General features: G+C 43.2%; 1 protein-coding gene across 3 annotated transcripts in view; it reads right to left on the bottom strand.

The window, feature by feature from the left end:
- Positions 1–4,596, bottom strand: part of Ddx4 (DEAD-box helicase 4) — a 54,842-nt gene extending 50,246 nt beyond the window's left edge. Inside the window, exons 1-2 of one of the 3 annotated variants that reach the window (XM_040729083.1) lie at positions 4,507–4,596; positions 3,654–3,740 (exon numbers count right to left, since the gene is read on the bottom strand). In XM_040729083.1, coding sequence (XP_040585017.1) covers positions 3,654–3,725 — 72 coding nt within the window. In that variant the 5' untranslated portion in view covers positions 3,726–3,740; positions 4,507–4,596. Of the gene's footprint in view, positions 1–3,653; positions 3,741–4,140; positions 4,260–4,506 lie in introns of those variants that run through there. The other 2 variants (XM_040729082.1, XM_040729081.1) reach the window with 2 other exon arrangements.
- Positions 4,597–13,389: the final 8,793 nt, after the last annotated feature.

The raw sequence follows: 13,389 nt of genomic DNA, 5'->3' as shown, positions 1-13,389 counted from the left end.
GTCACCACACCACTATTCCCTCTCGACTTCATGTAATTTTTACAAAGGCCCAAGTCCACTTACTCAGTGTCACCAGTATAGGCACAAGTAGTCTCTCTGGGCTGCACCTCTGAAAAAACTGACTCGCCCCCCCAGCAGCCACAAACTGCCAACAGCTTCTCAGCTAGGGTGTGCCTTGGAATTAATCCTTTGTTTGAAAGAAGGTCATAACAGATATAATTAAGGATTTGATATTGAATACTCATCTGAGCCCTAATTTGTCATCCCAAGTGTCACTGAGAGGTAATGGGAAAACACACACACAGAGGTGGCAGGAGTTGGGTGGGTGACACAGACCACAAACCAGGGATTGTCTACACGCAACAGACGCTAGAAGCTACAAAGATTCTCTCAGAACCCACAGGGACGACAGACCTGTACATACTTAGAACCCACAGGGACGACAGACCTGTACATACTTAGAACCCACAGGGACGACAGACCTGTACATACTTAGAACCCACAGGGACGACAGACCTGTACATACTTAGAACCCACAGGGACGACAGACCTGTACATACTTAGAACCCCAAAGGGACGACAGACCTGTACATACTTAGAACCCAAAGGGACGACAGACCTGTACATACTTAGAACCCCAAAAGGAGGACAGACCTGTAAATACTTAGAACCCAAAGGGACGACAGACCTGTACATACTTAGAACCCCAAAGGGAGGGCAGACCTGTACATACTTAGAACCCCAAAGGGACGACAGACCTGTACATACTTAGAACCCACAGGGACGACAGACCTGTACATACTTAGAACCCCAAAGGGAGGGCAGACCTGTACATACTTAGAACCCCAAAGGGACGACAGACCTGTACATACTTAGAACCCAAAGGGACGACAGACCTGTACATACTTAGAACCCCAAAGGGACGACAGACCTGTACATACTTAGAACCCCAAAGGGAGGGCAGACCTGTACATACTTAGAACCCCAAAGGGACGACAGACCTGTACATACTTAGAACCCAAAGGGACGACAGACCTGTACATACTTAGAACCCACAGGGACGACAGACCTGTACATACTTAGAACCCCAAAGGGAGGGCAGACCTGTACATACTTAGAACCCCAAAGGGAGGGCAGACCTGTACATACTTAGAACCCCAAAGGGACGACAGACCTGTACATACTTAGAACCCCAAAGGGACGACAGACCTGTACATACTTAGAACCCAAAGGGACGACAGACCTGTACATACTTAGAACCCCAAAGGGAGGGCAGACCTGTACATACTTAGAACCCAAAGGGACGACAGACCTGTACATACTTAGAACCCAAAGGGACGACAGACCTGTACATACTTAGAACCCCAAAGGGAGGGCAGACCTGTACATACTTAGAACCCCAAAGGGACGACAGACCTGTACATACTTAGAACCCCAAAGGGACGACAGACCTGTACATACTTAGAACCCCAAAGGGAGGACAGACCTGTAAATACTTAGAACCCCAAAGGGAGGGCAGACCTGTAAATACTTAGAACCCCCAAAGGGAGGGCAGACCTGTACATACTTTGATCTCTAACCTCTGGCTTCAAGGACAATGACAGAACAAACTTCTGTTGTTTCACATTACCCATTTTATGGAGATTTGTTACAGTAGCTATCTGAAACTAATGTCCAAATATGCTGTTTATTCCCTTTTGGGACCTTTTTACCTGATGTCCCGCTGAGACTCCTTCAGATCTTCAGTTCACAAGTCAGGGCCTCCAGGACTTAATCCCTCTCCACTTAATCTAAACCCACCCCAACATAACTAACAGACTCACACCTCTCTACTTTTAAGGCTCTCCCTACCTTGTAGTTAGGTGTTTCCCAAATGTACTTATTCTGTCTCCTAAAATACAATGTCTTTGACAGAAAGTATTTTATCATGTTCAACAATATTTATAGCACACAGGATCAAGTAAAACTATGTTGAATAAATCACAGATAGTGTTATTCATTTGCTTTTGGAACACCTAGCTAAAAGACACTGGTTGTCTCTTAAACCACCCAAACACACCAATATAGAAATTTCAAAATAGCTAACCCATAAATAGTCTCTCAGTGTAGCTACAAATAACTTTGGATAAATACATTTCTGTTTACCTATATTCTTACTGTTAATTCTGAGATGTCATCTACAAATTTATTTTATTCATATTTATTTCATGAACTATTACAAACTGCTACTACTACTTAATAGCATTACAATTATGGAGAGAGTAACTCAATTTATTTCTACTTTAATTTCAGGAGGCTATTTCATCCTAAAATATACCCAAAAGACAAACAGGCCTTATACAGAAATGATCATTATTTAGAATTACTCCAGTCAGTTAACAAAAACATCACTGTACAGTAATCAAACTGAATATCTAATACCCTCATCTCAATAAGCCAATTCCCAGCACACACATGACGGCTAACAACTATCTGTAACTTCAGTTCTAGGGGACCCAACACCCTCACACAGATATACATGCAGACAAAACACCAATGCACATAAAATAAAAATAAATTTTAAATAAACGAATAATAAATATAAAACACTAAGCCAGTCAGTGGCAGCACACCTTTTGGAAGGCAGAAGCAGGCAGATCTCTGAGTTGAGGCTAGCCTAGTATACAGAGATAGTTCTAGGATAGCCAAGGCTACACAGAGAAACCTTGTCTCAAAAAAACCATATATATAGTGTATATATATATACATATGTATATAAATATATATAAAACACTAAACGTGCTAGTGCTAAAAACAAGCTTTAAGCAAAGAAATATTACATATTCAGATTATTATTTGGGGTATTTGAATTCGAAGCCCACATATCAATCAACCAACTAAATCAAAATACTAATATTTTATTTTGTATAAAATAAGCATGTCCACAAAACATCACTTAAAATCAGAACTTACATACACACAAAATGGAATTTCTGAATGTGAGGGAACTTCTGCAAAAGGCTTTTAATTTTGTTTTGGGTTTTGGTTTTTCAAAACAGGTTTCTCTGCCCTGGCTATCCTAGAACTCGCTCCCTAGACCAGCTGAACTTGAACTCAGATTTGCCTGCCTCTGCTTCCAAAGTGCTGAAATTTAAGGTGTACACCACCAGAGCCTGGCCAAAAACAGTTATCTTATAAGGTACATTCCAATTAAGATGTTATATATGTGAATATATATATAAAACTAAAACCCCAAAGCTCCTTTTGAGTTACAATTTTAACTCCCCAATGCCATTCAGAAAAAAAATCTAATATTTTATAGTCTAATATATTCTCTTTGAGATTCCTTACTTTTCAATCAAATCATTACTTTTTTTCTATACAGGTTATCTGTTAAGACTTCCAAGCACATTTGTACAAGCTTGTGTTCACCTGTAAATCCTAAAGCAATGAGAGTTGAATTACATTAGTAGTATTACAGCTCTTGCTTGTTTTTATCAAGTTACCGTATAGGCGTTATTCAATTTGAAGCTTAGCCTGCCTTGAGGAAGCTCCACAAAATAGTAAATAAAGATCACATGCAGAGAAATACTAAACAAGCTATAATTTAGAGCTTCCTCGCCAGTTTTTTAACTGATAAAAATCCACATTTGAGGACTCTACAGTTGTATTACCTTCTCAAATACAGGAACATAGGAAGACACATGAGGTTTGAGGATTTCTGCTTCCCAATCTTCATCTCCCATGGTAGCTACAGGGTCCTTTAAAAAATATGCACTTTTGGTCATGGTCACACCAGAATAGTTATCTTTCAATTATGGGGCTGTGGTATTGGTCAAAAACATAGTAAATGAAGCATAAGGTACTGGGGTTGACCACCACAAACTAATAAATACAAATTATTTTTTTATTTCGTCCCTTCCATACCATTTGCAACTACCAGACTAATGTGATCACCTTCCCCCAAAAAGCCTACAGGTGATATTTACAGCCAGCATGTTTATCTCTTAATGGCTAGGTGAATCACTCAAGCAATCCCCCATGTCCCCAGCAATGCCTAGGTTTGCCCAAAATCTCTTTTTTCTCCCTCAACGATTCCCAAATGGCTTGCTGCATAGGAGGTGGATGGGTAGAGTCTGAGATACTCCCTCAAACACACACGGGGTGCTGAGGCCTTGGAGACGAAGGGGAGACCGTCGTCGGAAGGTGGCGGCCCAAATCTCTTCCCCGTGGACGTCGAGCTTCCCGGGAGCGTCCACGCACCGTTTCTTCTGGAAAATGGCCGCCTAGGCACGGAGCAGGAGGTCCCTTGGGCTTCCCTCCCCTGCAGGCCCCACGCCTTCGCACCGCTCCACCCAGCATGAAGACGCACGGAAGGGGAAGGCCCTCGAGGCCGACTCACACCCCACGAGGGCCCGAGGGCCCGGCCTCTGGCTCCAGGCCGGGCCCCCGGAGGCCACCCGGCCGCCCAGGGCGTCCATGGCCGAAGGCCGACGCAGGAGGAAGGCAGGCCACCAGCCCACTCACCTCTCCGCTCCGGGCTTCCTGGGCTCCTCGCGGCCGCCAACGCGGCTTAAACGGCTGCACGTGCGGACGCCGACTGCGTCAAGTGCGTGCAGGCGACAACAAATAGCACCAGGCGACGGGCCCAGCAGCCAATCAGCGCCCGCGGCGCGGGGCCTCCCGCCCAAGCCGGGGCCCTGAACGTTCTCTGCCCTTGACGAGGCCCCGGCAGGGGTGGCCAGCCCTGGAGGCCTGTGGGAGCCTCTCGGGTCCGCTGTGGCTCGTCAGCAACAATAAACTTAAAAGTTGTATGGGGGCCATGCGAGAGCCCTCTCTCCTTGCTGTGTAGGCCTTCTGTTGACCTCCCTCAGGGCCTGGCTTGGCCCTTCTGGGTCTAAATGTCTGAAGACTCAATCAAAATCTGACAAATATGCTTCCCTCCACTCCTCTACTAAAACCCAGTGGGAGTGATGTTTTTCTTTTTCCTCCCCAGTTAAAATAAACAAACAAAAAAAGTGAGGATGATATTTCATCTTGGAGATGTCAGGAAAGTGGGTCTGTGGGAAGAAAACAGCCCCTCAAGCAGAAAAGAGGAAGAAAGGGCTTGTTTGCCAAGGTCTGGATTTGTGGTTCACCTGTTCACATCCATGAGGCCAGTGGCCATTCAGTATTTAAAGCACTCATTAACTACATTCTCTAATTCTGTCCACTCCTCTCCTATTTACAAGGAAAATCCTTCAAATTTTTTCTCAGTCCCCCCCCAAAATAACAAAGAAATGTATGTAAAGCATAGTTCTCATTTTTTAAAAAAATTTATTTCCATCACTTTCCTTTCTCTGAATCTTTGAAGAAATTTCTAGATATCTGTCAGGAGCTTAAAGATGATAGCACTCCAGCTTAAGTTTGCTTTAAACTTTTGTAGGATCTGTTTCAGCACCAAAAACATGTCAGCATGTTTCATTTAGTGGGCACTAGAACCTGCTGAACTATTAAGGTGAATTGGTTTTTAAAAGTCACATTTAAAAGACAAAAGCACAATATACTTTAATATAACTGTCATTTAAAACGTGAACAAGCTTCCTAAAATGAACATATTTTTTTAAACAAGTATTCTTTGTTAGACACTTTTGGAGTGAACCGGTTCTTGTTGCTTTCTTGTACTGCAAAGAAATGGCTTTTTAGCTGGGCGTTGGTGGCACAGACCTTTAATCCCAGCACTCGGGAGGCAGAGGCAGGCTGATCTCTGTGAGTTCAACACCAGCCTGATCTACAAAGCTACACAGAGAAACCAAAAAAAAAAAAAAAAAGCTTTTTGTGGAAAAAAATATGGAAGACCTAGTTTTTAAAAAGTGATTTTGATGAGAGCTGAAATGTAGTTTTGAGTTAAAGATGAAAATATAACTCATAATTGAGCATAAACAGATATAGAGCATTTGCTCCCTAAACATTTGCTCCTTGTATGCCCATCCCCCACTCCACTCTCCCTTTTGTGAACCAAGGGGAGATGCCGGTGTATTCTATTTTCTGGTTCCCTCTGACAGGGTGTAAAGATACACCGCAAGGCAGGGGAAAGACAAGTGTTCACTTGTTAAAGATTAAAACTAGCATGTACTTATGCCAGGGACTATGAGCATGTCGAACTAGCCTGTTTCAAGGGACAGCCTAGTGGAAAGAAAGGTAGTGAAAAGAGTGAGCAGAATTTAAAGTTTCAAGTCTCCTTCCTCAAAAGATTCATTAGAAAGCTAAGTAGAGGAAGCCCGTTGATCATACATACCTTCTCCAAGTTCTCCAATTCTCATATGACAAAGCAGAAGACTGGCTTCCTTGACTCTTATTTAACTTTCTTTTTCAGTTTGAAGTGTAAGTATTTCAAAGCAAAGCTTTCAGGTAAGACCTCCATGCTTTAGAAAGAGGCACTAAGTTCTCCAAGTTAGTATGAATGACAGAACCCCCATTTTCGGTATTATCTCCATGTTATCTGAGTAATGATTTTTGTTGCTGATGTGCACTGTGTGTGGCTTAGCAGCCTAGCAAAACTTTTAATACACCAGTAGGCCAAAGTGGGCCACCTCGGATAGAGAAGAGATATGCATCCTTAAGTGCTATAAATATTTAAGAATTTCAAGCTCTCCACATAGACATTAAATATCAAATATTAGAACTATGTATGATCACAAAATGGACATGTAAGAGGTACAGCATCTGCCAGAAACCATCTTGTGAGCAAAACATCAGATAAAGAGTCCAATGGACAGGCTGTCCATACAACAAGCAGGGCTTTCAAAGATAAATTTAGTTCACGGTTAGAACCCCACCGCATTGGAGAGTAAGACAGAGAGTCCCTTCCAGGCCTGTGGGTCATCTGTGCTACATAGTAAATTCTGGTCCATCCTGGGCTACAGAGTAACCCTTGTCTGAAAAAGGATGGTGTGGGAGGAGAGAGGGGGAAAATTTTTTTGTAAGGCAATGTTTACCAGACTGTGGTATACACCTAACAACCATTAGACAATTCATTTTGGTAGACATTTTTGTGCTTAAATTTATTATTTGTTATGTATTTAAGACTATATCTATCACACCAAGCATGTTTTTAGAGATGCAAATGCTTAGAATAAGGCTAAATTAGTATATCATTTTTAATTTTACCCAGCCGAGGAAAAACTTAGATATATAATAATAGGGAAACAGTAAAACAACACGAAGATGACATTCAGGTAGTCAAAGTGTGGGACACACTGGTATGGATGAAGTCTCTGGATCTGGGGGCTGCTCACTAGCAGGTGTTTGCACTGTAAAGACATTTCATCAACACCTGTTCCCATCCTGGGCTTGCTTAGCAAACTCCTGAATCATGGCTTAACTCGCCAAGTATTCGATAGGATGAGACTTGCCAGCACTACCTGTTCCCTCTAATGAACTAACACAGTGATACTCTAGCTCCGAAGCGGGTCTTGGTTGAGTAGTGTTTCTGAGGGGTCCTATTTGTAATGGCCCAGGCCCTTCTCCATGATGCTAGTCACCTTTGCGCTGTTACAAGTGTGTAATGAGAGTTAAAGCTGAGAGAAAAGCCCAAAGCCCGGGTCAGGGCCTCTTGAACAGCCTTCCTCACACCAACAGCCTTTCTAGCCCTTTCCCACAAAATGGAGGTCACTGAACTGGAATCTGGTGAACAAGTTCTAGGAAACACAGAACACCAGGGTGTTGGCCTTTCCATTCCCACTGGATATTACCTGCCTCAAAGAACAAAGAAAGCAGCTTCCTCTGTGCCCCAAACACAGAGGAAAGATTAGTCAATATCACCTGTGTCTGTAATCCCGAGTTTTGTTTTGTTTAAGTATTTCACCTTAAGAGCAGTAATGTGTTAACAAAATGATCCTGTCTGTGAGCCTGGATCAGAAATGAATTTTTTGTCTGCCCTCTAAGACTGAAGGATTGTCACTGCTAGATTCAGTGGCAGGTTCCTGTAACCCTTACTTGAGAGGTACAGGTGGGAGGATCAGGAGCACAGTTGCATGGCTAGTTCAAGACCCACCTGTGCAACATAACTAATCCAGCCTCAAGAGCCAAAACTGAAGATCAATAAGGCAAAGGCAAGTGAGATGTACCTGACAGGCTGCAGACTTATGGTGGATCCCTGAGGCCCACTCACAGGAAGGAGAGACCTGACTTGCACAAGTTGTCCTCTGACCTCCACACATGCGCCATGGTGTGAACACACACACACACACACATACACACACACACACATGAATGCACGCACGCACATGCACACGCACACACACATCAGCCCCGTCCTCATACACACGCCCCACAGAATAAATGTAATAACAAAATTTTTAACATAAGATAGACTGAAAGATTGACGCTTTTGAACAGAGGGAACACCACCATCATTTGGCTGAGAATTGAGCATTAGGGCAAAACTGGGGGAAGAATATTAAGTCCCTAAGGTGTTTACCACATTTTTAACCAAATATAAGGAGAAAATAGGAGCTATGCAATGAGGAACCCTGGCAAACACTATCTTAACTACATGACCAGAGTTCACAGCACTCTTCTTGCTACCTTTTACTATTTAACAAACAATTGTGAAATGTGTTGGCTTACAATGATATTCTCACCTAACCCTAACCCTAACCCTAACCCTAACTCTACCACTAACCCTAAACCTTAAACCCTAACCCTAACCATGGTTGTGTATATTGAGAGGACTCAGCATACCATATCATATGATTATGTTCAAATGGTGATTGGGACTTGGATCATCTTAAAGTTTAATATCAACTTCTTTCTTTTTTGCATTACCGGAATTTGAACCTAGATAATTAAGCATGCCAGGCAAGGTCTCTACCAATGAGCTATATCCCCAGCCCCCAATATCAATTTGTTTAATCATCCAAGGTGACTTTTTTTTTACTCTAGCATCTGATGGCTGACATGGCCAGAACATATTTATCTACAAGCTTTGAAGGTTGTTGAGCAATCTCAGTCAGACTCTACAAGGTTGTTGCTCTCCTCCAATACCACATTTCAAGTGGACACACACGTCATGGACATCACTCCAAGAGGCCAGGGCATCGATTATTCAGATCCAGCATAGGAAGTTAAACAATCATGTTTGCAACATTCAATTGATTACTATGAGAAAGTCACAAGGCCAGTCCAGATTCATGGAGATGGGCTTCTATAATGTCAGGAAAACTGGAAATATATCCCACTGAAGAACCTGTGGTGTAGTTGCTTCGATTAGCTGCCTTGGCCCACACAAGTCCCTTTCCGGTCCCCAGTAACCTATTTGCCCTTTTAATGTTGTCCCAAAGTCATCATAAGTATATTTCAGCCTCTTCATTTTTTTCCTCTTCTGTGTATTTTCAGATAGCCTGCCTTGGAGTTCATTCATTCCCTTCTGTTTGATTTACTCTGTTATCAATGTTTTCTTAATGCATTTTCATTTTGTTTAGTGTAACTTCATGCTCAGAGTTTCAACATTTTAAAAATTACCTCCACACCTCTCTCACTTTTACCTATTGAAGAATTGAATTATTTCTCTGTTTTCTATTGAAACTCAGTAAGTTTCATTCAACCGGGTCTGTTGGTTTGTTTATTTTTAATTATCTGTGGCAATTTGAATGAGAAATGCTCCCCAAAGACGCAGGTATTTGAACACCTGGGGCCTAGCTGGTCGTGCTGCTTAGAGAGGGGTGTGTTAGTGGTGGTGGACCTTGAGAATACGCAGCCTCGCCCCAAGGCCTGTTCACACCCTGTGGTTCATGCTTCCCACTGAGGATGTGAGCTCTCAACTTCCTGCTCCAGCCAAACCTCCTGTGCTTGCCACCATGCTTCCTTGCCCTTATCGCCCTGAAACCCCAAGTCACAATAAACTCCTCCCTCCGTCAGTCAGTGTTTAGCCATGGCGTTGTATCACAGCAGCAGAGAAGTAACTAACACATTACCTGTATGAGCATGCTCCTGTACTGATTACGATCGGGACAGTTTCCGGCATTTTACTTTTTTACTGTTAGACGAGGCCATCCTTGAACATCCTTGATGCTGACTGATGTACAGTGTCATCTGAGGACAAACAGGTTAGGTATTTATCCCAGTCTTCATAATTTGGCTTGTTTGGATTTTGTTTTCAGAAATTAATGCCAGCTCTAACACTAGATGGCGCCAAAGTTCAGATTGCCTTTGCAGTCCTAAAGGCAATCAGAGTAGTTTGGGGTTATCCAAACTCAACTGATGAGTTTGTTTCAGACTCAATTAGGGAGCGCTTATAAAAGGTAGCTCACCCACACAAACCTCTACCTGGGTCCTGCATAGGCCTACATGTGCTTTCCAAAGCCATCAGCCTGTGGTCATGAACTGTAGAATTCTGTGAAGGGAATCACAGAGGGACCAGCCCTGGGTTCCTACTCCAGAACTGTAGCTATAAATGACACAGTGCGGAGCCCACTACTCAGGACGAACACAACACTGGGGTGAGACCATGTCCTGTACTGCAGTGGCTGCCAACCATTGCTGGGAACTCAGCCCTGACTGGAGCAGAAGTTTGCTAGACTAGGGCAGCAACTCTTCCCCCGGCACTGGAACTCTTCAGAAACCCTGTCTTCAGGCAGGACTCAGATGGGGACTGTTAAATTCTGTCTGCCCAGTGTGGAGTTGCAGAGTCCCAACACTAAGCCCCAAGGCAAAACTGTGCTTTTACCCCCTCCCACCTGAAAAGCAGAGGCTGAGTCCTTGTGTGCTGCCTAAGGTTTGAATAGGGCTGATGAATCAGCCCTTTGGCCACCCAAGATGGCACTAACCCGTGTCATATCTGGCTTTCATGGGCACAGTTTACCTACACAGACTCAGGGGTATACAGAGGTCCATGCCAGAACTGACAGTAGTTAAGTCCATCATAATAAGTATAAAACTGTCGGGTGTCAAGGTCTTGAGTTCCATCAGCAATACCGACCCAGGATAGTTGTGCTGTCCCTTAGGGCAGTGGTTCTCATCCTTCCTAATGCTGTGACCCTTTAATACAGTTCTTCATTTTGTGGTGACACCACCCCCCAAACCCCCAACCATGAAGTTATTTTCATTGATACTTCATAACTGCAAATTTGCTACTGTTGTGGACTATAATGTAAACATGTTTCCCAATGGTCTTAGGTGACCCCTGTGGAAGGGTCATTGACCTCCAAGGGGGTCAAAACCCACAGATTGAGAACCCCTGCCTTAAGGACTATTAAGGCTGGCCTGAGCTCCAAGGCAGAGTCCTTGCTTTCATGCTACCCAGTAGGTGGAGTCCTGCTTTCCGTTCTACTAGCTGAGGTTGTGGGGGAAGAGTCCTAACCACAGTCTTGGCCATCTGAAGATCACAGGTCCAGCAGCAGCATCTTCAGATACAAGCCATAGCCACAGATGCACAGGGTTGCACCAGCACTTAGATCACTGGGCTGTTCATACTGTTTCAAGTCTGAGGCCAGGACTTAATTCCTTCTCCATCCCCAAAGTGGAGGTATCACTGTCCATGAAGCTGGGGGTGGGGGCAAAACAGGCCTCAGCATTTTTTTCAATGTGTCTTTTCCTTTTATACTAACATCAGAACACTACGGGAGGTCTTTCACCTTACTTCTTTAGTTAGCTCTTGCGAAGGTAGTGTGGCACATGAAACTCCAGCAGAGGTGCCCGCCCTCATGACATTATGACATGATGTTGTTATCTATAAACGTGTTGGGCCTTACCCACAGTTATGCTGGGATGCACGGTACCCTAGTGCCATAGGCTGAACACAGCAGGTAGTTACAGGAGGTAAATGGTATATGATCTTACCCAGCTGCCATCTTGTTCTGCCTCCTGAAAGAGGACAGCATTTAAACCCACTGGACGGCCTTTATATCATAAAACAAACACCTCCAGGCACCATGTGCTGCCTGATGTATCACAGTACAAAACACTACATGTAGAGGTGTGATCTCAAAATGCAACTTTAAATATGATCAAACTCTTAGATTTAACTCCCAGTGCATGGCAAATCAAAGAAACAGAGGATGTTATTAAGTTTCACCACAGGTGCAGAGTCAACAAAATACAAAATGCAGGAAATGTGAACTGGGAAAAAATATCTCAGGAGGTAAGAGACAAACCAAATATAATGTGTAGATCCATACTCCATCCAACTATAAAACTTGTAATACAATTCAAGAAATTGGGCCAAGCCTGATAGCTCATGTTTTTAATCTAGCATTCAGGAGACAGAGGCAGGCATATCTCTATGAGTTTGAGGCTAATCTGGTCTACAGAGCATGTTCCAGGCCAGTCAGGGCTACATAGTGAGAACATTTGTTTTGTGTGTGCATGCACATGCATATGTGCACACTTTTATGTGTGGGAGCATGTGTCTATGGTTATATGCATGGAAGCTTTGAACAACCTCATGTGTCTTTCCATGGGAGCTGCCCACCTTGTTTTCTGAGTCTCTTATTGATCTGGAGATTGACAAGTTGGCTAGCTTAGCCAGCCAGTGAGCCCAGGGATTCCCCTGTCTCTATATATCCAGTATTGGGATAACAAAATCATGCTATTAAGAATCCGGACTTTTAAAAATGTGGTTTTGGGGGATTAAGTTCAAGTCTCTGTGATTTTGTGGCAAGCACTTTACCAACTGAGCTATCTCCACATTTTCAAGAAATGTATTAACTGATTAGATACTAAGTTATATTAAGCAAATATTAGTGCTTTAAATTTGATGATGTGAAGGTTATGACTTAGAGCAGTCTTTTTATTTTAGAAATGCAAAGATGTGGTTATAGATGAGACAAGACTTGTTTCTGTGTTTATTGGTTTTTTTTAATAAGTAATAGAAACATAGAGGTTCACCATACTTCCTACTTCTTCATGTAGCTAAAACAGATGAAAAAACTAGGTGTGATGATTCATGCTGTACTACTAGCATTTGGGAGGCAGAAGCAAAAGGACCACGCCATCCTGGGTCACAGAGCAAGTTATGGGTCAGTGTTCTAAATCATAAAGGGTGAATGGGGGAAGGGAGACACTGAAGGATGTAGTAAGTTTAGCAAAAGCAGCAGGGTGAATCGGCCTCTGACTGACTGCCTAGCAACTTTGCAGAAGCACTTTTAGTTGATTACTACACAAAAGGCCTTTTAGCAAGGCTATTCCTGCATACCCAAATCTCTTCTCTGATCTAGGGGTTGTCCGAAGGAACCATTACCTAAGCCAACACAGTCATTATAAGAATTCTAGGGGGCTGGAAAGATGGCTCAGATGCTAAGAGCACTGACTGTTCTTTTAGAGGTCCTGAGTTCAATTCCCAGCAACCACATGGTTGCTCACAACCATCTGTAATGAGATTTGATGCCCTCTTCTGGGTGCAGGCATACATGCAGGCAGAATACTATACAT

Source organism: Mesocricetus auratus, unplaced genomic scaffold, assembly GCF_017639785.1.
Source record: "Mesocricetus auratus isolate SY011 unplaced genomic scaffold, BCM_Maur_2.0 Super-Scaffold_100020, whole genome shotgun sequence".
Taxonomy (NCBI): Eukaryota; Metazoa; Chordata; class Mammalia; order Rodentia; family Cricetidae; genus Mesocricetus; species Mesocricetus auratus.
The sequence above is the reverse complement of the archived record's forward strand: the minus strand, read 5'-3'. Positions and strand labels throughout refer to the sequence as shown.